Source organism: Heterodontus francisci, chromosome 14, assembly GCF_036365525.1.
Source record: "Heterodontus francisci isolate sHetFra1 chromosome 14, sHetFra1.hap1, whole genome shotgun sequence".
Classification (NCBI taxonomy): domain Eukaryota; kingdom Metazoa; phylum Chordata; class Chondrichthyes; order Heterodontiformes; family Heterodontidae; genus Heterodontus; species Heterodontus francisci.
Window position 1 is genome coordinate 94,336,735 of NC_090384.1, and position 27,093 is coordinate 94,363,827.

Consider the following 27,093-nt stretch of genomic DNA (forward strand, 5'->3'; position numbering starts at 1 on the left):
CAGTGTGAAATAGCTGGTGTGATCAGAAGATGCAGGCCTTAAGCACAAGGCAAATTAAATTAACCATTTAATTTTTGTCTTTAATTCTTTCACGTGATGTGGGCGTCACTGGCAAGGCCAGCATTTATTTCCTATTAAGATGGTGGTGAGCTTGAACCGCTGCAGTCCCTCTGGTGTAGGCACAACTACACTGCTGTTAGGAAGGGAGTTCCAATATTTTGATCCAATGATGAAAACGAAACAATGTATTTCCAAGTCAGCATGGCGTGTGATTTTTTGGGAGGGGAATCTGGAGGTAGTGGTGTTCCCATGCACCTGCGGTCCTTGAACTTCTAGATGGTAGAGGCCACGGGTTTGGTATACGTCGTCAAAGGATGCTTGGCGAGTTGCTGCTGAGCATCATGTAGATGGTACACACTGCTACCACTGTGCATTGGTGGTGAAGGGAGTGAATATTTAACTAGGTGAATGGGGTGCCAATCAAGTGGGTTGCTTTATCCTGGATGGTGTCGAGCTTCTTCAGTGCTTTTGGAGCTGCACTCATCCAGGCAAGTGGACAGTATTTCCATCACACTCCTGACTTGTGCCTTGCAGGTAGTGGAAAGGTTTCGGGGGGCCAGGTGCTGAGTCACTTGCTGCATAATACCCAGCCACTGACCTGATCTTGTCGTCATAGTAATTCTTTTTGTGGGATGTGGACATCGCTGGCAAAGCCAGCGTTTGTTGCCCTTGAACTGACTGGCTTGCTAGGCCATTTCAGAGGGCAGTTATCAATTACATTTTAGTTAATGGTAACCTCCAGGATGTTAATGGTCGGGAATTTGGCAATGGTAATGCCAAGAGGTATTTGGGCATGCTCTTGTTGTGGAGATTGTCATTGCTTGGCACTTGTGTGGCAGAAATGTTGCTTGCCATTTATCAGCCCAAGCCTAGATGTTGTCTAGGTCTTGCTGCAGGTGGGCATGGACTGCTCTAGTATCTGAATAATTGCAAATGGAACTGAACACTGCAATCAGCGAACCTCCCCACTTCTGACTTTATGATGGAGATAAAGTCATTGATGAAGCAGCTAAAGAGGGCTGGGCCACGGACTCTGACTTTATTTGAACCAAACTAGCGAGCTCCAAAATGTCAATCTGGGCATCCGGTTGCAGCTTACTAGTTAGGGCCTTAGGAATTCTGGTCCAGCTCTGACAAGGAGCTGGCCTACAGCTAGGTCTTGGGGTTGTGTGGGCAAAGCAGAGAGTGGAAAGAGGGGAATGTATAGGGGTGAGCTTGAGTCAGCAGCACCCTGCTGTATTTTTTGTGCATTTCAGGAGGAGCACTACAGCAGTTTAAAAAAAAAATTATACATGGGATGTGGGCGTTGCTGACAAGGCCAACATAATTGCCCTTGAGGTGGTGGTGCTGGTGAGCTTTCTGGCTGCAGAGAAATGAAACTATTGAAAAGTTTGCTTACCATTTTGTGGGTCATTTTTTTTTTTTTAGGGACTACTGAAGGCATGGGAGAATTCAGCATGTGCGATGCAAGGTCCATCCATTTGCTCACCAGTTTTGCACGGGGTGGGGGGGGGGGGGGGGCGGGGTTGTTGTTATGACCTGGTTTGCATAGTCAAGGCACTCAATACCTGTAACAGGTAGGCACTCTGCACACCTTATTAAAAGCTCTGGTTAGCCCAAAACTAGAGTATTGTGTTCAATCCTGATCACCACACTTTAGGAAGGACGTAAGGGTCCTTGAAAGGGTACAGAGGAAACTTATCAGAACGATTCCAGGGATGAGGGATTTTAGCTACAATGTTAGGTTGGAGAAGTAGGAGAGATTTGATAGAGGTGTACAAGATTATGACAGGCTTAGATCAGGTAGACACTTGTAAGCTGTTCCTATTAGCTGATGGTACAAGGACTATGGGACAAAGATTGAAAGTTTTGGGCAACAGCTGTGGGGGTGGGGTGATGGGCAGCAGAACTTTAAAAAAAAAAATCGTGAGCAGTAATGACCTGAAACTTGCTGTCTACAAGGGTGGTGGAACGGGAGATGATCAATGATTTCAAAAAGGAAATTGGATGGGTAGTTGAGGGAAATAAACTTGCAGGGCTATGGCGATACAGAGTGGGGCAATGGGACCGATTGCTGGCTCTAGAGAGCCAGCATGGACTTGATGGGCCAAATGGCCTCCTTCTGTCTCGTAATGGCTCTGACACTCTGCATCCAATATGGTAGCTGGTGTGCTTTGAGAGACATGAGTGGAAGTTCATCCTTCCAATCTTAATATGTTGGCCAAAAATTAGGCAAAATGAGGTTGAACCAGTCACATCATTAATCATAAGACAGTCAAACATAAATGGAAACAATTATTTGCCAGCTATGAAGAAATGTGGGACATTTGAACAAGCAAAACTGAACAGCCAGAGGCCCTGTCCAAAGGACATACCTTGAAAATGTTTAAGCTTATAAAAGGAAAAAGCCATTCACATCTCTCAATTGAGATTTGTGCTTACTATTGGAAAATCCTTTTCCAAACCACATAACAAAAAGGTTTACATTTATATAGCATCTTTCACAACCTCAGGCTGTCCTACAGCCAAAGAAGTACTTTTCAAGTGTAGTCACTGTGGTAACGTAGGAAGCAAATTTGCACACAGCAAGCTCCCACAAAGAGATTAATGACCAGAATGATTTTGAAGTGATATTGGTTGAGGGATAATCAATCATCGGCCAAGACACTGGGGAGGAGAACTCCCCTGCTCTTCAAAATAATGGGCAAAACTATGTCCATCTGGGAGGATCAATAGGGCCTTGGTTTAACTTATCAGAAATAAAAATACAAAAATGCACACAATCACCATGAAGTGTTTGATATTTCAAAGCAGTATTAAAAAAATGCTGATATACATCCATTCTTCCCCTTTGGCACCATAGAGAAGATTACGTAGCCCATTTAGAGTGCAGCTTTATTTGGATCAGTAACTTATAAGTGAAGGACTATTTGCAATCAAGGAAAATTTAAAAAAAAACTCACTGGAAAAGTTTCAATCTGATGCTTAAATTGTCCATCAGGGAGAGTGTAATCAAGATGCTTATAGCGCATTCACATTACAATCAGTATGAAGAGCTTTTGACTTGTTGCACTTTGCAGGTCTGATGTTCGCAAGTTTGGTGTCAAGCCCCCAACTAACTCCAAATAAGTGGAAGGAAACAACTTGTTCCAAGGATTCTTACTTGGATTACTTCTCTGGCCAGATTGATTCTTCTGAAGGGGCCCATCTCACAGCAAGGAAGGCGGCCATTTGGCCCATCAGACATCTTTGAAAGGGCTATCCAATTAGTCCCAATGCCCCCTGCTCTTTTCACTAAAGCCCTGCATACGAACTATCCACAGCGCATGTTACTCCTTCAAAGAACTCCAATAAATTGGTTAAACATGACCCCCCTTTCACAAAACTATGCAGACCATTCTCTGTTAGAGTTTTTCCAGTGCCCAGCTATAGCTTCCTCAATGATCGATTCGAACACCTTCGCCACAACAGATGTCAAGCTAACTGGCCTATAGTTACCTGTTTTCGGTCTCACCCACACCTCTTACCCGCCCCCCACCGCCTTCTTGAATAGAGGCGTTATATTTGGTACTTTCCAGTTGAATGGAACCTTTCCAGAATCCAGTGAAATTTGAAAAATTACCACACACACACACTCTTATTTACTGTATCAAAACTTTCAGAATTTTGAACACCTCCATTAAATCTCCCTTAACCTTCTGTGCTCGGAGAACAATCCCAGCTTCCCCACTTAACTGAAGTCCCTCACCCTCCTATAATTTTTGTAAAGCTCTTATGCCCCATCTGAGGCTAGGACATCCTTTCTAAAAAGTGTGGTACCCAGAATTGGGCAAACACTAGTTGAGGGCCAGTGATTTCCAAAGGTTTAACAATAACATCCTTTTGTACCGCGTGCCTCTATTTTGTAAAGCCAAGGATTCCACATGTTTTCTTTTAAACAAAAGAACTTTATTATGTCGTCCCGTTAAAGATTTGTTTGTGTGAATCCCGGGGTCTCTGTTTCTGCACCCTCTTCAAAATTATACCATTTAATTTATATTATCCTCTCAATAATCCTCCCAAAATGCATACCCAGACTTCTCTGCATTAAATTTCATCTGCACGGTGTCTGCCTATTTCACCAGTCTATCTAGATACTCCTAAAGTCTACCACTATCCTCAAGGTTAACTCCATTTTCCAAGGCAGATACAGAGAAGCATTTTTAAAAAAAAACCTAAAACAATCTTTGTAATGTTCCACGAAAAGAAAAATGGGCACTCTATTTTTAAAATTAGAAATTGAAATTGTGCAATTACTTATTGCTTCTCAAGTAACCTTTACTGTGCAGCAGACATGAGGAGAATTTTAAAATAAGTCTAGTTTGGAGATTATTAAATGCATTGTGCACTCTCACCTTTCATCTCAAAGGTTAAGCATCTTTCCTCATCAATTGACCCAATAACCATAAAGCAATGCTTAGTACATTTACACAAACGTGATTTATGACAAGGGTTTCCTTCACCCTTTGTTTCACTGCACTGGATATGTGCTAATTTTGTCATGCTAAGTGTGTTTCAATTTGAATCAGTATTTTGATTATCGTTGAAATGCTGCACCAGCAATTTTGTTTTAACGGACATGACTTGTCATGCATTTTGGCTAGTAGGACAATGGAATGGATGTTGCTAGGTGACTGTTGCTCTGCGTTACTGTTCTAACTGCAGTGCTAAATAAGCTCAGCTCACAAAAAAAAGTCTTTATATACAGTATCTTAGTTACCATTTAATATTACTTTTGGTTTTAATTATGTTTCAAACTGGAAAATATATATACACATTATTTTTGTACTTCATTCTAAAGTCATCTATTCTTTAGGTAGAAGTGCTTAATTATAAAATGTTAAAGAATTTAGAAAAGAAAGTTCAAATAACTAGGCATCATATACTGCATGCTGTAGTCATGGAAAGACAATAAAATGAATTATTTTCTCTTCTCTGCAAAAAATGCAGTTAACAAACATGACTGAAATTAGTCAACAAGTCGACAATTGGCTAAATTGCTGAGACATCTGTATGGCATCGAGTTCTATAAGTTGTATCAATCAGTAAGCAAACCAACTCCAGAAAGCTCTGAACAAAATTAAACAATTGCATTATCTAAACTCCATTAAATGATTTCTGCACATATTCAGGGCAGGCGACCATAGTTTCTGAAGCAAGTAATGGAAGGTCTGAAAAAGGACATTTCCGATATTAAATACCATAAACAGTAACTTGCATTTTCTGTTGAGGACCTTTCACGTAGAAAGATGTCCCAAGGCACTTCAGAGGCGTAAACCATCAAAAGTGGACATTCAGCCAGAGGAGTGACAAAAAATCTGGTCCAAAAAGGTGGGCTCTGAGGAGCATCTTAAAAAGGATGGTGAGGATGAGGCTCAAAGGCATAGGCAGGAAATTCTAGAACAATGGGTGCAGGCAGACTGAAGGCACAGCTGCCAATGGTGCGGTGAAGAAAGTGGGGGATACACAAAAGGCCAGAGTTGGAGGAACAGAGAGTTCGAGGAGGGACAGAAGGGTTGTAGAGCTGGACAGACAGAGAGAGGGGTGAGGCCATGAAGGGATTTAAATACAAAAAGGTGAGAATTAAAGACAGTGGGGCAACCAAGAGCAAATGTTGGTCAGCGAGCACATGGAGTGGTAGATGATAAGCAACACGATATTCTGGCATTTATAACTTGCATGTGGCTAGGGATGGGGTATGGCTGTTCAGGTTAACTGGTACTCCACGATATCTAAAATTAATTGGCATATTATACTGAATATGCTTTGGAATATAATGCATCTGAATGAAAACCTTACCATAAATGAATGAATTCTTTTTATTCTTGTATTCCTATGTTTTGACGGTGCTTCTATATTTTTTGTTAAGTTTTTTTGAGGACTCATGTATTTTACAATTATAGGCAATGTTTTATTTGGGAAAACTGAAAAGGATTCCATGAATGTTTTTTCACTGGAGCCTTGAAGAGACACAGGTCTTGTTTGAAAAGAAGATTTTCTGAAAGTCACCTGTCTTCAGATAAATATCCAGTAGGGGCTTTTTGTCTTGGGGGGGCGGGTGGGAGAAAGAGAGAAGGATGGTTACAGAGAAGTTACAGGTCAAGATTTATAGGAGTCAGAGGGCTTGACCCTCAAGAAATTGTTTTTGGTTTTGCTTTGGACAGTGCACTGAGGCACAAACTGTTTTGAAGGTAGTTGGAGAAAACCAGCTAAGAGAGCAGTCACCATCAGCACCCTCTTCCATCTCAGAGCTTCCTGAGAATCAAGTGTAAGAAACAGAGAAACTGATGCTGCGTTTCTCCCGAAAAGCCTGCCAAACTGATCTTCAATGTCTGCAAAGAACTGTTCTGGAAAAATCCCAGTGACAGCCATCTACATGTATTTGGGATGCCAAACCAAAAAGGGACAACTGACATCTTTCCATGTATTATCTTTTTTTCTTCAAGAAAAAAAAAAAAAGTGTTTGGCCAAAGTATTCTTTTTTGTCTTATTTTTGTGACAGAGCTCCAAAGAGAAAATCTCTTTTTGTGAGTGAGTGAGTGAGGCTAAGGTAAATAGGGAACGTTCACATCTTGCTGCTTTGCTTCATTAATGGTTAAGTCTTGTTTTATAATAAACTGATAATTTTGTTGAAGAAACCTGGTTGGTGTATTTTGTTCTGGGATTAAAAAGTAGAGTCTATGATTGACCGTATCAGTAACTGGGTAAACATTTAAATATGTTGTGACCTATGGAGAAGTGGAACTAGAAGACAGTGCACTCCTCCCGCCTCAGTCGTAACACCTATCAGAAAAATGTGATTAACCTTATAGTAAAGAAAGGCTTGCATTTCTATAGCACTTTTCATGATATCAGGACATCCCAAAATGCTTCATAGCCAATAAAGTATTTTTGAAATGCAGCCACTGCTGCAATGTAGGAAATGTGGCAGCCAATTTGTGCAAAGCAAGCTCCCACAAGTGAAAAAAGCAGGTGTATGATGGGTGTCAGGTAAAATCTTCAAGCAAGAACCAAATCAAATACAAAGCCAGTTGAAAGGGGAAGAAGCAAAGAGGAAATTAAGACTAGCAAAGAGAATGAGAATAGAATGGCAGTCAACTTAAATGGAACTCAGAAATCATCTACTGGTATGTTAATAGTAAGCGGGTAGTAAGAGACAGAGTGGGGCCTATTAGGGACAAATGGAAGTGATGTGTGCTTTGAGGTGCAGGGCAAGGCTGGAATACTTAAAGGAGTACTTTCTATCAGTGCTCACTAAGGAAGAGGTAATGGCTGGGGTGAAAATTGATAGGAAGGATATACTGGAAAGGCTATGCTTAGAGTCAATAAGTTGCCTGGTCCAGATAGCTCGCGTCCAAGGTTGCTAAAGGAAGTGGGGGTTCAGCTAGCAGAAGAAGGACTTGTTATAATCTTCCGGAGCTATGGGGGCGGTGCCAAAGGTTGTAAGGATGGTCCTAGTAACTACAGGCCAGTTAGTTTATCAGTGGTGGGCAAGGTTTTAGACACAATCGGGGGGGGGGGGTTGGGAAATCATCAGGCACTTGGAGATTTTTAATTAAGGAGAGCCAGCACAGATTTGTAAAAGGCAGATCATGCTTGACTAATTAATTGAATTTTTTTTGATGCAGTATCAGAAGGTTGATGAAGGCAATGCAATGGATATAGTCAATATGGATTTTCAAGCTTTTGACAAAGTACCACATAAAAGGCTGGTTAACAAAATTGAGGTTCATGGAATAGGAGGGTCAGTGTCAGCTCGAATAAAAAAAACTGGCTTAAGGACAGAAAACTGAGTCCTGGTAAATGGTTGTTTTTCAGACTGGAGGATGGTAGACAGTGGTGTTCCTCAAGGTTCGTTGCTAGAACCACTGCTTTTTTTTTTTAAATGTAAATGACTTGGATCTTGGAATACAGAACAACATTTTAAAACTTGATACCACCAAACTTGGAGGAAGAGTGGCAAACAGTGAGGATGATACGAACGCACGGCAACAGGACAGATAAGCTAGTGGAATGGTCAGACAAGTGACAAACGGAATTTCATAGAGAAGTGTGAGGTGATACATTTTGGCAGAAAGGATGGGGGAAGAGGCCACAGACTTAACGGCACAGTTCTAAAGAGTCTAAAGGGATAGAGGGCCCTGGGGATTCATGCAGATAGATCTTTGAAGGTGGCAGGACATATTGAGAAAGTAGTTAGCAAAGTGTATAGGATCCTGTACTTCGTAAATAGAGGTATTGAGTATAAAAGCAGAGATGTTATGCTCAACCTTTATAAAGCTCTGGTTAGGCCACAACTAGAGTATTGCATCCAGTTTTGGTCACTACGCTTTAGCAAGGATGCGAGGGTCCTCGAGTGCAAGTGGGTGCAGAGGAGATTTAACAATGAATCCAGGCATGAGGGACTTTAGCTACAAGGTTAGGTTGGAGAAGCTGGGTTTTTCTCCTGGGAGCAAAGGAGATTGGGAGGAGATTTGATAGAGGGGAAAAAGATAACAGATTTAAATCAGGTAGACGAAGAAAAGCTGTTCCCATTAGCTGATGGTACAAGGACTAGGGGGCACAGACTGAAGATTTTTCGGCAAGAGATGCAAGGGGGAATGGAAGGAGGAACTTTTTTTTTTAAAAATATAAATACAGCGAGTGGTAACGACCTGGAACTCTGCCTACGAGGATGGTGCGAGCAGAGACAATGATTTCAAAAGGAAACTTGGGAGGAATATGGGGAAAGCAGGGGAATGGGACTGACCGAATTGCTCTACAGAGAGCTGGCACTGATTCGATGGGCCAAATGGCCTCCTTCTGTGCCATAAATGACTGACTCCTAAAATCAATTGCAGTCACCAACTGGGCAGCTTGTCAATGGTTGGAAGGCTAGTCAGGTCCAGAAGGATGGGAGGATAAAGTGATCAGGGTGGGGGTCTCAATTGGGCTGATAATGAGGCCGATTTCTTGGAGGGCAGGGGGATTGGCACAGGTTGGTGGGGAGCCAGGAAGAGCACATCTGTTTTTTCTGGGCCCACTGAAGAGTTAAGCTGCCTGGGCCATTTTGTGAGCAGCTTCCAGTGGCTCCTTTAAGAGTGGTTGGTCAACTCATCAATGCTTGGTACAGATGGAGGGAGTCACACTCCAGTTATTTATAAAATCACAGAATGGCTTCTTCTGTGCTGTAACCATTTAGCCTGTGGGCCCATGCTGGCTCTCTGCAACAGCAACTGAGCCAGTCCCACACCCTTGCACTTTCATCATTACCTGCAAACTTTTATTCTTCAGGTGCTTATCCCGTTCCCTTTTGAAAGCCACAATTGAATCCATCGCCACCACACTCTCAGGCAGTGCATTCCAGATCCTGACCACTCGCTGTGTGAAAAAAGATTTTCCTCACGTTGCCATTGGTGTTTTTCTCCCCCCAATCATTTTAAATCTGTGTCCTCTGGCTCTCAACTATTCTTCCAATGCGAACAGTTTCTCCCCATCTACTCTGTCCAGACCCCTCGTGATTTTGAACACCTCGGTCAAATCTCCTCTCAGCCTTCTCTTCACCAAGGAGAAGAACTCCGTCTTCTCCAATTTATCCTTGTAACTGAATTCCTTCATCATAGAAAGGATAGAAAAAGATACAGCACAGGGGGCCATTCAGCCCCTCGGGTCTGCGCCAGCTGAAAGAACTAGCCGGCCAATCTAATCCCACCTTCCAGCACCTGGTCGATAGCCTTGTAGGTTACAGCACTTCAGGTGCAGGTCCAGGTACCTTTTGAATGAGTTGAGGGTTTCTGCGTCCACCACCGATCCGGGCAGTGCACCGGCCATACACCCACCACCCTCAGTGAAAAAGCTTTTCATGTTCCCTCTAACCCTCCTATAAGTCACCTTAAATCTGTGCCCCCGTTAACTGACCTCTCCACTAGGGAAAACAGGTCCTTCCAGTCTACTCTATCTAGGCTCATAATTTTGTACCTCAATAAAGTCACCCCTCAGCCTCCTCTGTTCTAAAGTAAGCAACCCTAGCCTATCCAATCTTTCCTCATGATTGCAAATTTTCAAGCCCTGGCAACATTCTTGTAAATCTCCTCTGTACTCTCTCCAGAGCAATTATGCCCTTCCTGTAATGTGGTGACCAGAACTGCACGCTATACTCCAGCTGTGGCCTAACCAGCATTTTATACAGGCCCAGCATTACATCCCTGCTTTTGTATTCTATACCTCATCCAATAAAGGATAGCATTCTATATGCCTTCTGCATCTATCTACCCACCTTGCCACCTTTAGGGACCTGTGGACATGCACTACAAGATCTCTCACCTCTTCTATCCCTCTCAATAACCTCCCGTTTATTGTGTATTCCCTTGCTTTATTTGCCATCCCCAAATGCATTACCTCACACTTCCCCAGATTGAATTCCATTTACCACTTCTCCGCCCACTCAACCAAACCATTGATATCATTCTGGAGTCCACAGCTATCCTCTTCACTATAATCTACATGGCCAATTTTTGTGTCATCTACAAACTTCCCAATCATGCCTCCCACATTGAAGTCCAAATCATTAATATATACCACAAACAGCAAGCGACCCAACATGGAGCCCTGTGGACCACTGGAAACCGCCTTCCATTCACAAAAACATCTGTCGACCATTACCCTTTGTTTCCGGTCACTGAACCAATTTTGGATCCAACCTGCCACATTCCCGGTATTCCATGGGCTTTTATTTTTCTGACCAGTCTGCCATGTGGGACCTTGTCAAATACCATGTAGACCACATCCCCTGCACTATCCTCAATCCTCCTCGTTACTTCCTCAAAAAATTCAATTCAGTTAGTAAGACATGACCTTCCCTTAACAAATCCATGCTGACTATTCCTGATTAATTGGTGCCTAAGTGGCAGTTTATCCTATCACTCAGAATACGATGTAAAAATTTTCCCACCACCAGAGGTCAGACTGACAGGCCTATAATTATTTCATCCCTGGAACTATTGTCATAAATCTTTTCTGGACCCTCTCTAAGGCCTTCACATCCTTGCTAAAGTGTGGTTCCCAGAATTGGACACAGTATTCCAGTTGAGGCCAAAACCAATGTTTTATAAATGGTTCATCCTAACTTCCTTGTGCCTAGAAATTGCAATCAGGACCCTAATTTGCTTATTTAAGCAGCTTCCATCCATTGCAGGCAGGCAGCAGCTCAGATTTATGGCCTGATTGAAAATTTAAGCGGGTCGGCCTTGGATGTCAATGGGCCACCCATCACCATAATGGCTGCCTATTTTTTCAGGTGAGAATATCACCAAAGTGCCTTAAGACGGACTTATGATTGAATCTCAATAGTAATAAAAAAGTGTTATTTTTTTTATTTCTGAAGTGCAGTTTAGGTTGGATTAAGCACAGAAGTTTCCATGTTCAACCCCCCCCCCACCCCAAATTGCATTCATCTTACTTTCTTGTGCAACTAAAGTTTATGAATAGATGAGTGTATTTGCTGGGATTTCAATTGTGCACTAATAGTTAATTATTCAAGAATTCATTTAAGTACCTAAATTGTGGTTGATCAACTCTCCCGTCTTAAAGACCTGCTTTAAACCAACTTGTAACCAACATACTGAACGTCATGAGCATTATTTCTTAATGCCCCGCACCTTTTTGCCTCTCGTATGTGCGCGGCCCATTCTGGCTGTATTCATTACCTCAGTCAACTTGCCTGATGGAAGTATTAATTTCCAGTATGACCCAGGGTAAATTTTCTGTTGTAATTTTTCTCCCCACTTCAAATTAACACATTCTAATCATAAATGAATACAGGATATGCACATCATTGTCAATGATGTTAAAAACAATAAGCCAGCAAAAGTTAAACGCTTCATAGAAGCTTGCAGTTTTGCTGCAGGCAGGTTTAATGTTGGCTGTCACTGTCAACAAGTAACTCCACAGTGCAGAAATCCTAAAATAATCTGCAGTGTAGCAGCAGAAGAGAGGAAGAGCAGTAACAAAGACAGAAAAATCTGTATCCAGTCCGTCTGCAAACATAATGTATAATTTTGATTTTTAAAAAAAAGAGGGAAAACAGGGCCTGGCCTTGTAATGCAATAACTGACAAAAGGCTGTGGTATAAAAGAAAACTATATCAGAGAACCAAATTAAAATGGATAATTGTTTTATTATAATGGAATATATTGTCTTACACCTTGTGCGAATACTGAAATTTCAGTTCACCAATTGTCTCACTGCTCACTGGCAAAGCCACCTCTCAGTAAGGGTTACCTGAGATGTGACATCATATTGAATACTGAACTGGACATGAGGGGGCAGAAAAATGATGTTTGGCTCAAGGAATAAAACTAAACAGGCACCAGTCACAAGGTGCTGGTCTTAAACATCTTATCAATTTGGCAGCAAACATAAATCAGTTATACTATCAAGTGCATGGTACTTTATAAATGGAAAAAACTTGAAAGGATGATTGGTTTCTATTACACTCCCCAAACAAGTGACATGATAATGCAAAGTGAAAACAAGCCTTGTACTTTACAAGTAAGCAAAATGAAATTCAATAGGCTATAAATGTTGTGCGTTAACAATTAAAAGCCTTTAAAACAGGCTGTGTTTTTCCCACGACCAGACAAGCTGTCGGTTGTTCTATCGGGTGGACAGAGAAAATATGCTGATCTCAACACATTCCAGTCAGTAAAGCAAAACACAAATCATTTCAGGAAACAACTGGTTGCATAAAATCTACACCTAACAAAATAGTTAAACATAAATAAGGTATAAAGCTTTTATAACTTTTTCCACTTACTTCCAATTCTTTCCTTTCTAAGCCACCTGCCTCGTAACTACACAGCTCTGATGAGAAAATGGAACTTCTGTGTGACTCTCCATGCCTTACAAAAATTGCCAGAAGATTGATGATCATTCACTACCAACATATTCTGATGCCAGAAATGCTCACTTCAGGTATTTTTATTGGACAGTAATTGTAAAATAGAGTTACAGAAATACTCAAGGTTGAGGTTCTTTAATGAGCTTATCCTAGATCTATTAGTTTCCCCTAATACCACCCTTTTAGGGAGGTGGCAGCCTAAGTTTTCATAGTTTGTTTCCTCGTATATGCTTCACTTGCCTGCACAAGTGCAGCTTCACTCAGGAAGCTCAACACTACCCAGGACATCCCATCCATCAATTTAAACATTAATTCCCTCCACCACCAATTCACAGTGGCAGCAGTGTATACCACCTACAAGATGCACTGGAGCAACTCGCCAAGGTTCCTTCGACAGCACCTTCCAAAGCCACAACCTCTACCACCAAGGAGGACAAGGGCAGCAGGTGCATGGGAACACCACCAAGTCACAATGTCCTGACTCAGCTATATCGCTGTTCTTTCACACTCACTGGGCCATAATCCTGGATTTCCCTCCGTAATAGCACTTTGGGAGCACCTACACTGCATTGCTTGCAGCAGTTCAAGAAGGCAGTTCACCACCTTCTCAATGGCAATTAAGGATGGATAATAAAGACTAGACTTGCTGCGATGCCCACATTCCATGAAAAAAAAATGTGCCTTCCTAGAAAGGCAGGAACAGACCAGACATGGCAACTTTAAAAACTATTCTTTAACCTATTAATCTTCTTTCAATAAATCAAATTGAATTAAAAATTTATGTCAACTTTTGAGGCAATGATAAGTTACTTTTATATTATTTAGTAGGCATGTCGATTGAGCTCGAAACATGTGGCATAGAGACTTTGAGACTTCACTCAAAGTGGGAAATATCTACAAGAACATCGCAGGTCAGATCAGGAACAGCCATAGAATATACAATTAAAGGGTTTTTTGAGGCGAATATGCAACAAGGTATTAGATATGAAAGCATCAGTTTACTGATAGTCTTCAGGGAAAGAAATCAGTCATGCTTACTAGTCCCACAATACACCATTGACTTAATACCCTTGCAAGCTACTCAGTTGTCAAACAAGCTCTTCAAGCAGCTGGCCCACCACTTCAGGGCAACTGATGAGAGGCAATCAATATATCTTTACCAGTATCTTCCACATCCCAAAGCATATAGAATGGGCCACCATTTCAATAACTCAGAATATCAGCAGATAGCCCCATCTTTAATTAGTTCCTTAAAAAACATACACATCACATGCAATGAATGTACACAGAGAAACCACATCATTGATCCAAACAAATCCCAACTTTTTGCATGTCACTAGGCAGCACAACTGCATAAAAAAACTTCACACCAAGATGTCCAATCCATGTAACAGGGGAAGAGCACGTCTGTAAGAGACAGAGCTTTACATTTTGCCTTAGGACTACAGAAAACAAGTCAAATTTACTGAACAATAAAATCGAGGCGTATTAACAACTCTATTAAATGCTGCAAAAGTTTGCAGAGTGCAAACTGCAAAATTCCCTTTGCATAAAAACAGCTTTCATTTCCAGAGGAAAGAGGAAATGTAGTGGCAATGTGTTACAGGAAACAGTTTAGTTAATTCTTGGCCTACCTCTATTAAGAAATCACCCGTCCTCAGCCCTGCCTGCCATGCCACACCTCCTTCATCTACCGACTCCAAATACTGAAGTGCAGGAAAAGCTGGAGTTGGGGTAAATTCCTCAATCGGCGTATCAGCTGTAGCAAGCAGGCAAATAACGATGAGAGAATTAGCAAGGGTCATATTCCACATCAGAGACAGAATTACATTTAGAAACATAAAAAAAATCAGATAAGTTTACATTTTACTGCTAGACTTTTCATAAAAGATTTTATTTGACGGATTAATGGAAGAAAAAGCAGAGCAAATGTACTTAAGTCCCACTGTCTCTTGACAACAGCCACTGGCTCCATCAGGATTTGCACAGCATCACTGCTCCAATCCTCACAATGGCTTGAAACTGAATACGAAGGGATTTCATCACTCACCTTTCGCCCCACGGAGCACAAATCCAAAGCCCTCATTGTCTTTCTTCTGCAAGACCACTGTTTTCTCCTCAATGATGCAGTCGCTATAGAAAGAATCGAGAAGATAGCGCCCATTATTAGAACCCAACAGAGCTGCTGCTTTCATGAGTCTGTGCATCATGCCACAGGATATTAATCAGCCGATAGGGTACATTTAATCACAAAAGCTCGGTGTAATGAGCAACAAAAATGAAACAGGGACACGAGCTGAAATAATAGCATTAACGTGATGCAACTTAAAGGGGTAGGGTGCGTGGTTGTTCTGAATGAATGACTGAATGAATGACTGATCACATGTCATCCGCGACTCGCTGCGACTCTGAGGAATGGAAGCTGCGTGTGATTTGAACGGCAATGATCGTCCATATCCCCCCACTGTGCATGTACCAGATGCATCTTCTACTGAAGCCAAAGGGAAACCAACCCGAAGGAGAGTGAAGGAGCATTTCTCTCCTGCTGGCTTAAGCTACCTAACCCGCGACGGATGGCCAGCTCTGTGGCTTTTGCATCGAACTGCTTATATCCTATTATTGAGTGTTGTGCTGCAAGAGTCCCACATGATCATTTGACAGCCCACACTGCTAATAAGGTGGTAGCTGCGTTGCCGTCATCAAGCAGATTTTCAGAAGTATGTTCTTTACATAATTGAATTAGCATCAGGAAATGTGCATTAGGGAAACGGTGCATAAATAATAACAAATGCAGATTTTCAGAGGAAAAATAAATTAACAATCCATCCAAATAATGAGACTCATTTTTTTATGCAAAGTGATGAGATTAAGACTGAGCTGACTGGATCAGATGCTCACCTATATAAATAAACACTCTTAACTGAGATGTACCTTCGTGCAGACTTTAAAGGACAATTAAACAACTCATGATAGCTGGCCATTTCTTTCTGTCGAACCTCTACAAAATATTTCTGTAAATGTCTTGTGCAAGGCAGTTAACGAAAAGTTAAACGAGTGTTTATTAATCCAGCACATTCTGGGAAAAGTCTACTGTTTATTATGTTTTAATATGGAAAAACTGTTGCAGCCCTTGGAGGGTTAACCAACCTGTGACAAGCAAACAAAAAGCAACAGGTTTTAAGGGTCTTGATTCCCTTACTGCCAGTGGTTCCTGGTGTTAACTTGCACTAATTTCAACTGAACTCAAAATGCGTTGGTAGCATTAGGTTAGATGCTAATCAAACATCTCAGAGCACATGTGGGCAGAGTACTTGAGTAATTACACCTTCTTGGCTTTAAAAAAAATTCTTAAAGGACTATATGTTGCACGAGAAATTCTGTTTTAAGGCAGACCAAAGCATTTCCTTACTTTCCGCTTCAGTGCAAGCTTGGCTCAGTTGGAAGTGCTTTCTGAATCAGAAAGACGTGGGTTCAGGTCCCACTCCAGATTGAGCACATAATCAGAGCTGACACTCCAGTACAGTACTGTGGGCTGGGCTACATTGTCAGAAGTGCTGGCTTTCAAGAGCAGACATTGGAACTGAGGTGCTATCTAACTGGCTGTTTTGCCAGATACAAAAAGGGGTCTCCTGACAGTATTTGAAGAGCAAGGAGCTTCTTCGTGCTCTCGTCAACATTTCACCCTCATCCAACAACACGGGCTGAATTTTTAAGCCCCGATGGGGGCAATCACGGAGGCAGGCGTGTAAGTTTGTACCGCCCGTTGGTCCCCTGCTCCATCTTGCCCTCAGGCCATTTTCCTGGAGGTGGGATGGGGGGAGGTGTCATCAGGGCTACCTGCCCATGAGTGGCAGGTAGCCAATTGGCCTCGTTAAAGGCCTATTAAGGTCTATAGTTAGAGGCACTCAGCCTCTGGTTCCCCAGAGGTGTTGGGGAACAATGTAACTGCCTGGAGGTGGTCTCCTGGCAGCACACCAGAGGGGTGGGGCTGTGCTCCAGGCAGCTTAGAAGCCCTCCCCGCCTTCCAGGTTTCAGCTGCAGGCCGCCCTGTGGAGGGCGTTTAAGGTTAAAAAACTGAGAGAGAGAGAGGGCACCCATTTATCTGAACTGCAGGCTTTATCTCCTTCCAAGCTGGAGGACCTCCTACTGGCCTTCCAGCTTCGAGAACCCATCCTCAGTTGGATGGTGAGTCCACCCATTAATTGGCCAATTCAGGGAAACTCACAGGCGACTGTTGCCCACACCATGCGGGCTTCTGACCCTCATTTGACCCTGACGGCTGGGTTCCGAAGCCCAGGCAGAAATTCCTCCCCATCAGTAACAGATCTGACTGATCATTAACCTCATTGCTGTTTGTGGGCCCTTGCTGTGTGCAAACTGGTGACCATGTTTGCCTGAAAAAGAACCATAGCTACAGTTCAAAAGTAATTTGTGGAGTACATGAGGACATAAAAGACATTATATATATGTTCCCTTACAAATGGCCCATGGTGGGGTCCTGACACAGCTGGTATAGTATACATCATACAGTAACACACTGGTTATGTCTGAAAATCTTCATATTGGAACTTGCCAACATCAACCAATGCTGATGGGGAAGGAAGTCTTGTACATTTTATGTAGGAAGATAGGGCAAGGAGTTAATTCGCATTGTTCCCATGCTGCTCTCCTACTGTCCAATTAGAGAGCAGAATGGCACTACAGATTCACAAAGACAAAAATATATTAATACTAGAGCTTTGATCTGTGATGCCATCGCAGAGCACAGATTCACAACAATTGAAGGCTAGAGTAGTCAACGTAATAACACTGCCCAGCCAAAGCCTTTTACTTTACTCTATATTATTTTAGTGCTGTTGGCAGAAAGTAGATGCACTGCAGTCAATATACAAAAACCTCAAGTTCAAATCTAGTCTGTCTAGTCTGGAGATATCCTAACGCTGAAAAAGAACAGAAAGCCGAATGCTCTTAACTGCTGCCAAGACAGTGAGACCAGGCAGTGGATCTCTGAAATCTTTGGGAGAAGCCATTTCGGGAGGGTAATATTTTGTGGAAGCATTTGGTTCATCAGTTGGATTTGATGGAAAAATTTGATCCAGTTACACTCATTTTTCCAGTATGAAACTGGGGCAAAATGGTCCAATTTTGCGAGGCTCTGCCCTGCATCCTGAGGGGGCTTGAACTATCTGGTTCACTAATGTCCTTTAGGGAAGGAAATCTGCCGTCCTTACCTGGTCTGGCCTACATGTGACTCCAGGCCCACCACTCAGTTCAAGGGCAATTAGGGATGGGCAATAAATGCTGGCCTAGCCAGTGACACCCACATCCCTCAAATGAATTTTTTTTTAAATGACCGATGCGATTTTGACTTGTGTGAAATTCAAGCATACCTGGTAGCTGCCTTAAACAGGGGCGAGGCCCTTGAATAAACTAATAAGTGGCCTAGTGCTCATTTAAGGCCCTCTTTCAGAATTTGAGAAGTGGTTGGCACAGCATACACTGTGCACGATCCCCTCAGGTTTTGCTGCAGCCCACCAGACAGTCCTTTAAAATGGACCACTAAAGGCCAGTAATAAGGAGGTGATTTTCTTCTTTTTTAATATGACCTTCTGGCGGAGGCAGTAGGAGCAGGGGAGCCTCTCTTAGCTCCATAGCAGTGTTGAGGGTCACCGTTGATATTCATTCACTTCCCTCTCCCATTCTCTTTTTCCCCTGCTACCCTCCCCCCCGGTGCTAATTGTAGGCTGTTGTCGGTGTAGCAACCAGCTCCAAAGCAATGGGGGAGACAACGCACAAGCCCCCTGGTTGGCATTCATAGCTCACCGGAATTAGACTGCTGGGCCTGAGGAGTGAGGCCCAATTTTGGATCAACCTCAGGCCTTGGGCTTCTCAAGCACACTTCAAGCCTATTTTGGGCCCACTGACGGGCCTAAACTAATTTCTAGCCCTGTGATTGGTAAATGATTTCAAAGGGCCAATTTCTAACCATAAGGGAGAGTGAAAAAGCTGGACTAGAGGAACAGTTCCCAGTTCGCATGAAAGGTCATTGTTCTAAAATGTTAACTCTGTTTCTCTTTCCAAAGATGCTGCCCAACCTATTGAGTATTTCCAACATTTTCTGTTTTTATATTAGAGAAGCTGGGGTTGTTCCCCTCACAGCAGTGAAGTTTAAAGGGAAAGTTTATAGAAGTGTTCAAAATCATGAAGGGTTTTGATAGAACAAATAAGGTAATTGGCAAAAGAGTCAGACATGAGATGATGAGAAATTTTTATACAGTGATTTATGATGATCTGGAATGATGCACTGCCTGAAAGGGTGGCAAAAGTATATTCAATAATAACTTTCAAAAGGAAATTGGATCAATTCTTGAAGGGGAAAAATTTGCAGGATTATGGGCCAAGAGCAGGGGAGTGGGGCTAATTGGATTGCACTTCCAAAGAGCTAGCACAGTCACGATGGGCTGAGTAGCCTCCTGTGCTGTATCATTCTATGATTCTAAAATACCTTCACATACAGACACCATGTTTATTCATGTAGAACATCACAGCAGTGCTAGAGATCATTGGGTGAAGAACCATCTTAAGCAGGTGTGCCTTAACATTTTGAAGTGCACTAAAAGCTTCAATACACACAACTCTTTGCCCTGGAGATCTTGCTGACCTTACTTTATGGGGGTGGGGGGTTGCCATCTCCTTGGAGGTGAGTCCATTACGAGACGTGTTTGAGTGATTGCAGATGGTTGAACAGTGCCTTTGGAACAACAACTACCGTAATAACATTTAATAAAATGATAGAACATTTTGGACGATGGAAACGCAAAGTAAGTCACAGCTACAGAGTCATTGGGGGTGATTTTGACTTTGTGTGAGCATGAGGTGTCACCATTAGATGAATGGCTGTTTATTTCTTTCACAACAGATTAAACCTGAGAATGAAAATATATTTTAGTCACATTAAGCTCAAAATATCTACTAGCAAAAGTTCTTTGTTGCTTTTTGATGAGCCTTTTATCCTGCAATGGAACATTGAGATCCTGGACTAACATGGCAATTTGTTGTGCTTCCTGCAAAATGGAAAGCTCCCCTTCAACCTCAGTCCTAAAAACATGTTTTCCCTTTGGGAATGCAGTGTAGATCAATAATCTTAAGGTCAATCAGTAAATACCAATGTGCAGAGTCAACAATGACATATCTGTAAACTACTGTTAATCAACGTTGGGTGTAACACATGCTGTTTTGTGGGATTGGGGCCGACCATGACTCATGGCCCTCCTGCCTTGGGCGCTATGGCGTTGGAAGGATGAATGAGAACGGGCAGAGACTGCTTGAGTTGTGTACCTATCATAACCTCTGCATCACCAACTCGTTCTTTCACACTAAACCCTGTCACCAGGTTTCATGGAGGCACCCAAGATCACGTCGTTGGCACCAGCTAGACCTCATTGTCACAAGGCGAGCCGCCTTAAACAGTGTTCAAATCACACGCAGCTTCCACAGTGCGGACTGCGACACCGACCACTCCCTGGTGTGCAGCAAGGTTAGACTCAGACCAAAGAAGTTGCATCATTCCAAGCAGAAGGGCCACCCGCGCATCAACACGAGCAGAATTTCTCACCCACAGCTGTTACAAAAATTTCTAAATTCACTTGTAACAGCCCTTCAAAACACTCCCACAGGGGATGCTGAGACCAAGTGGGCCCACATCAGAGACGCCATCTATGAGTCAGCTTTGACCACCTACGGCAAAAGTGCGAAGAGAAATGCAGACTGGTTTCAATCTCATAATGAAGAGCTGGAACCTGTCATAGCCGCTAAGCGCATTGCACTTTTGAACTACAAGAAAGCCCCCAGCGATTTAACATCCGCAGCACTTAAAGCAGCCAGAAGTACTGCACAAAGAACAGCTAGGCGTTGCGCAAACGACTACTGGCAACACCTATGCAGCCATATTCAGCTGGCCTCAGACACCGGAAACATCAGAGGAATGTATGATGGCATGAAGAGAGCTCTTGGGCCAACCATCAAGAAGATCACCCCCCTCAAATCTAAATCGGGGGACATAATCACTGACCAACGCAAACAGATGGACCGCTGGGTTGAGCACTACCTAGAACTGTACTCCAGGGAGAATGCTGTCACTGAGACTGCCCTCAATGCAGCCCAGCCTCTACCAGTCATGGATGAGCTGGACATACAGCCAACCAAATCGGAACTCAGTGATGCCATTGATTCCCTAGCCAGCGGAAAAGCCCCTGGGAAGGACAGCATTACCCCTGAAATAATCAAGAGTGCCAAGCCTGCTATACTCTCAGCACTACATGAACTGCTATGCCTGTGCTGGGACGAGGGAGCAGTACCCCAGGACATGCGCGATGCCAACATCATCACCCTCTATAAAAACAAAGGTGACCGCGGTGACTGCAACAACTACCGTGGAATCTCCCTGCTCAGCATAGTGGGGAAAGTCTTTGCTCGAGTCGCTCTGAACAGGCTCCAGAAGCTGGCCGAGCGCGTCTACCCTGAGGCACAGTGTGGCTTTCGTGCAGAGAGATCGACTATTGACATGCTGTTCTCCCTTCGTCAGATACAGGAGAAATGCCGTGAACAACAGATGCCCCTCTACATTGCTTTCATTGATCTCACCAAAGCCTTTGACCTCGTCAGCAGACGTGGTCTCTTCAGACTACTAGAAAAGATCGGATGTCCACCAAAGCTACTAAGTATCATCACCTCATTCCATGACAATATGAAAGGCACAATTCAACATGGTGGCTCCTCATCAGAGCCCTTTCCTATCCTGAGTGGTGTGAAACAGGGCTGTGTTCTCGCACCCACACTTTTTGGGATTTTCTTCTCCCTGCTGCTTTCACATGCGTTCAAATCCTCTGAAGAAGGAATTTTCCTCCACACAAGATCAGGGGGCAGGTTGTTCAACCTTGCCCGTCTAAGAGCGAAGTCCAAAGTATGGAAAGTCCTCATCAGAGAACTCCTCTTTGCTGACGATGCTGCTTTAACATCTCACACTGAAGAATGCCTGCAGAGTCTCATCGACAGGTTTGCGTCTGCCTGCAATGAATTTGGCCTAACCATCAGCCTCAAGAAAACGAACATCATGGGGCAGGATGTCAGAAATGCTCCATCCATCAATATTGGCGACCACGCTCTGGAAGTGGTTCAAGAGTTCACCTACCTAGGCTCAACTATCACCAGTAACCTGTCTCTAGATGCAGAAATCAACAAGCGCATGGGTAAGGCTTCCACTGCTATGTTCAGACTGGCCAAGAGAGTGTGGGAAAATGGCGCACTGACACGGAACACAAAAGTCCGAGTGTATCAGGCCTGTGTCCTCAGTACCTTGCTCTACGGCAGCGAGGCCTGGACAACGTATGCCAGCCAAGAGCGACGTCTCAATTCATTCCATCTTCGCTGCCTTCGGAGAATACTTGGCATCAGGTGGCAGGACTATATCTCCAACACAGAAGTCCTTGAAGCGGCCAACATCCCCAGCTTATACACACTACTGAGTCAGCGGCGCTTGAGATGGCTTGGCCATGTGAGCCGCATGGAAGATGGCAGGATCCCCAAAGACACATTGTACAGCGAGCTCGCCACTGGTATCAGACCCACCGGCCGTCCATGTCTCCGTTATAAAGACGTCTGCAAACGCGACATGAAATCGTGTGACATTGATCACAAGTCGTGGGAGTCAGTTGCCAGCATTCGCCAGAGCTGGCGGGCAGCCATAAAGACAGGGCTAAATTGTGGCGAGTCGAAGAGACTTAGTAGTTGGCAGGAAAAAAGACAGAGGCGCAAGGGGAGAGCCAACTGTGCAACAGCCCCAACAAACAAATTTCTCTGCAGCACCTGTGGAAGAGCCTGTCACTCCAGAATTGGCCTTTATAGCCACTCCAGGCGCTGCTTCACAAACCACTGACCACCTCCAGGCGCGTATCCATTGTCTCTCGAGATAAGGAGGCCCAAAAGTAAAAGTAAAAGTTTGTGGGATAGTGTCAGTATTTCAGTTCTTTTAATCCACTGTGCCTACGGAAATAATATTATGAACCTTGCACCAAAACCTGTTCAGACTAGAAATCTGTCTTGGCTGGTAGTGCAGAACACATTATACGCCCTGGACACCTGATATTCAGTTCTACTGATTTCATTAGAGCTGAATATCAAGTGCCCAAGATAAATTTCTACCCCTTTATGATGTATCTTTCCAAATTTAACATATAGTTTATTGTTAGGATGATAACTGGTGACTGTATGTTGGTGCTGAATTAAAATAATTGGAGAGAAAAGTGGAGGAGCCTGAGAATGCTTGAGTGGAATCTTAAGACCTGTGAAAGACCTTTCCACGGCAAGTGTTTAAAGTTGAATGAGGTATTTAACTTCTTCTGTCTGGGATGAGCAATGTATGGGTTATGAGGTGATAGAAGAGCTTATATTTATAAAGCACCTTATTGCACATATTGCCTATGTGATAATTCACAGACTGAGGGATGTGTTCACGTTACAAGTTAAAGTCCATCAATGTAATTCAATTGGAAGCAAGCTTTACGCTAAACCAAATAATTTTGGGTCCCAGCTATACTCCAGGACAAAAAGAAAGACTTGCATTTAGATAGCACCTTTCACGACCACCGGACATCGGAAAACACTTTACAGCCAATGAAGTATTTTTGAAGTGTAGTCACTGTTGTAATGTCGGACACACAGCAGCCAGAATGCACACAGCAAACTCTCACAAATAGCACTGTGATACTGAGCAGATAATCTGTTTTTTGTGATGTTAATTGAAGGATTAATATTAGCCAGGAGATAGGGACATGAGGGATAATTCCCTGCTTAACATCTCATCCAAAAGATGGTATCTCCAATAGTGCAGCACTCCTTCAGTACTTGATTTTGTGCTTAAGAGTCTGGAGTGGGACTGGAACCCACAACCTTCAGAGGCAGAGGTGAGTGCTACCAACTGAGCCATGGCTTACACATAGGTACATACTTGAGATTGGCACTCCAGTTTTGAGAGATAATGCATTGTAAGGAGTGCCATCCTTCAGATGAGACATTAAAGGTTACATGCTTCAAAAAGAGCAGCAAGTTCTCCAAGTGTCCATAGCTGATGTGTTGTGGCACCTTGTAAGGTAAACAAATGGAGCAGATGCAGGGCTGGATTTTACCCAGCCCCCGACATCATGATCTGTGGGGGTGGGGCACCTGAAGATGGGTCCAGCAGAGGCCCGCCACAGACCTCTATGCCGGGAGGGCCCGGACCGACGCTCCCGGCGGCGGCAAGGCTCCATGGCAGCCCCCCGACCGCTGGGCGACATGACCTGAATTTAAATATTTAAATTAATAAAATGAATACATTTAAATGGACTTACCTTCAATCTTCCGAGCCGTGGCAGCCGGCACTCCTGCGCCTTCAATTCCCCGTCCGGGAAAAGGCAGCGTGACAATGGTGGGGAGGGGGGAGGAGTTAATATTTTCTGTGGGGGGGGGGGGCGGGTGGAGGAGACGGGGTCAAATAATGAAATGGGTGTCGGCGATAGTGGGATGGGGTGAACTCTAAACTGCACTCTTGCGGGGGAAAGGTCATATTTAAAAGGTAAGAGTTTTGAGGGAGGGAAGGGCAAATAATTAATGTAAATGTTATTGGGGGTTGGAAAAGGGGCGTTAGAAATTTATCGTATTTTTTGGGGGGGGCCTACTTCTTTAAAAATTTTAATGAGCTGGGAGGGCTGGCTGCTCTTTAAAAATGGTGCCAGTGCCTGCGCGCAGGCAGCTGACACCATTGCCGGAGACGGACAGCCGCCCTCTCCACCTGATCGATTGGGAGAAGCGGGACGCCCCGGCTATTTAATTGATCCGCCACGCGGGAGATTGTGGTGGCTCTTCGGCGGGTAGGCCGCCATTTTTTGAGCTCGCCACCGACCTCAGCGGCGGGCTCTTAAAATCCAGCCCATACTGTGTACAAATTCCTTGTGTGCAGGCCAATAATTTTCCGTCAACTAGCACAATCAAATAAAAGAGAAATACAAAGCTTGGCCATAAACTTATGTTTTATTGATAGCTGGCATCAGGTCGCCAATTGTAGACAAGGCACAGGAAATAATTAAAGTTTTTTAAGCTACTAAATATTGATCAGCTTGGCACAAAAACTAAGGGTTCTGCACAAGGAAATGCTTACAGCAATTTAAAAAAAAATGTCAGGCTAATTTAAACAACACTGCCATAATGTTGCTCAGGTGTCCAAAACCTAGAACGCAATTTTAGATGTTTACCGTCTCTGCTACAGCCTAACTGTAATATCAGATTTATTGAAGAAATAGATCATATATGATTGATTCAAGAGGAAAACATTACAAGCCCCACTGGCACTGAAACACACAAGCAACTAAAAGTAATATTTACGTTACTATTTACCTGCCTATTTACAAACCTTGCATAGAATCATAGATTCTTACTGCACCAAAGGGGGGCCATTTGACCTGTCATGCCTGCTCTTTGAAGAGCTAGCTGTTCAATTTAGTCCCACACGCCAGCTCTTTCCCAATAACCCTGCAAATTAATGCTCGACAAATACACGCCCAATTGCATTTTGAAAGTTCCAATGGAATCTGATCTCACCATCCTTTCAGGTAGTGCGTTCCAAATTTGAATAACCCTCGGTGTGAAAAAATTCTCCTCATATCCCCCATTTTTCATCAAGATGCAAGTAACTTGCTTTGTTCTTTCCTCCCTCAAACCTTTTATTCCCAATTATTCATGGAATAAAATATTTATTGTTACCTGTAGCTTCCATGGTGGATTTGTAGTAATTGCTTTTTATTTTATTTATTCTTCCCTTCCCACTTGCCAAAATCTGCCTTCTGTTTCGGATTTATTTCTAGGAATGTAAATGCTATTTTGTCCCTCTTTTGGGTCCCTTTGAGGTTCTTTTGAAGCTGTCCTTAGTCTACCAGAAGCTATTTTTGAGTCTCTAATGACCATTTACCAGGCTCTGAGCCTGGGTAGTTTAACTGACTGACTCCAACTGCTGTGTCCTATGTCAGCATCACAGTCCCTCAGAAACATACCTTGGGTCCTGGTGCAGACAAGAACTGTGAAAACATTATGCAGAAGATTATATGCAATGGTGTTACTGATAGTCACATGGAGGTATGTTCAAACTGATTGAAAGTGACACATGAAAGCCTGCGCACCAAGACTATAAGAGGGAATGTTGCACATTTTCATCAATGGTTCACAATGTTCAATTTAGCTTAGAATATGGCTTCTTACTTGGCAAATGACATATTGATATACGGTCAACTTTCAAGTCTGATATTATGACCAGGCAGACATGCATGGCAAATAATCCGAGAACGCATCCTTGTTGGTATTTGCTGAAACTTAGTTATGAAGAACACAGCCAATATCCCCAAAAAATTCACTTGACTCATATTTGATCCCATATGATTCTTATTAACACAGGATTGTTAACAGAATTGGTTCAAACAAACTTAAGTATTCCGAAACATAAAATAACTGAAAGAGAGGTGAGCTTGGATACCCAGAACACTTATGTGGCAAGTTTATTTTTGGGGAAGATTGGAACTTTAATGAATATTTTGTCAAGAAAGAAGAAATAGGTTGCATTTATACAGCACTTTTCACATCTTCAGTACTTCACAGCCAATCAGTTACTTTGCTGAAGTGTAATCACAGTATGTAGATAAACGTAACAGACAATTTTCACCCAGGAACTTCACAAATACCAAATGAGATAAATGACCAATTCATCTATTTTTAGTGGTATTGACCGAGTAAGAAGTATTATTTAGGGCAGGGCTGTCCAACCTTTTCAGGCGGAAGGTTGCATTACAATTTTTGCTTGGCCCAGGGGGCCAGTGAGGGAATTTCGAAAGATAAAGGCATTAAAAATTTATCTTACCAATAAAAACAACCAATGTGCATTTTTGTAAAGAAGCTTTAAATGAGGAGACTGATTTATTGACTTACTTTCTCGTCACTATATTGAAAACTGATTTAGTGACATACCTGACATTGTTTTTGCTTGCATAAGTAGTCAATCTCTGCCCACACACTTGATGTAGCAAGGCAGAGTATTC

General features: G+C 43.0%; 1 protein-coding gene across 11 annotated transcripts in view; it reads right to left on the minus strand.

Moving 5' to 3' along the window:
• The window catches only part of shank2b (SH3 and multiple ankyrin repeat domains 2b), a 1,108,014-nt gene that overhangs the window by 299,187 nt on the left and 781,734 nt on the right, over nucleotides 1–27,093 (minus strand). For all 11 annotated transcript variants that reach the window (XM_068046566.1, XM_068046567.1, XM_068046565.1 and 8 more), the window contains 2 exons: nucleotides 15,027–15,109; nucleotides 14,611–14,735 (listed from right to left, as the gene is read on the minus strand). In XM_068046566.1, the coding sequence (XP_067902667.1) occupies nucleotides 14,611–14,735; nucleotides 15,027–15,109 (208 nt within the window). The remainder of the gene's footprint in view (nucleotides 1–14,610; nucleotides 14,736–15,026; nucleotides 15,110–27,093) is intronic.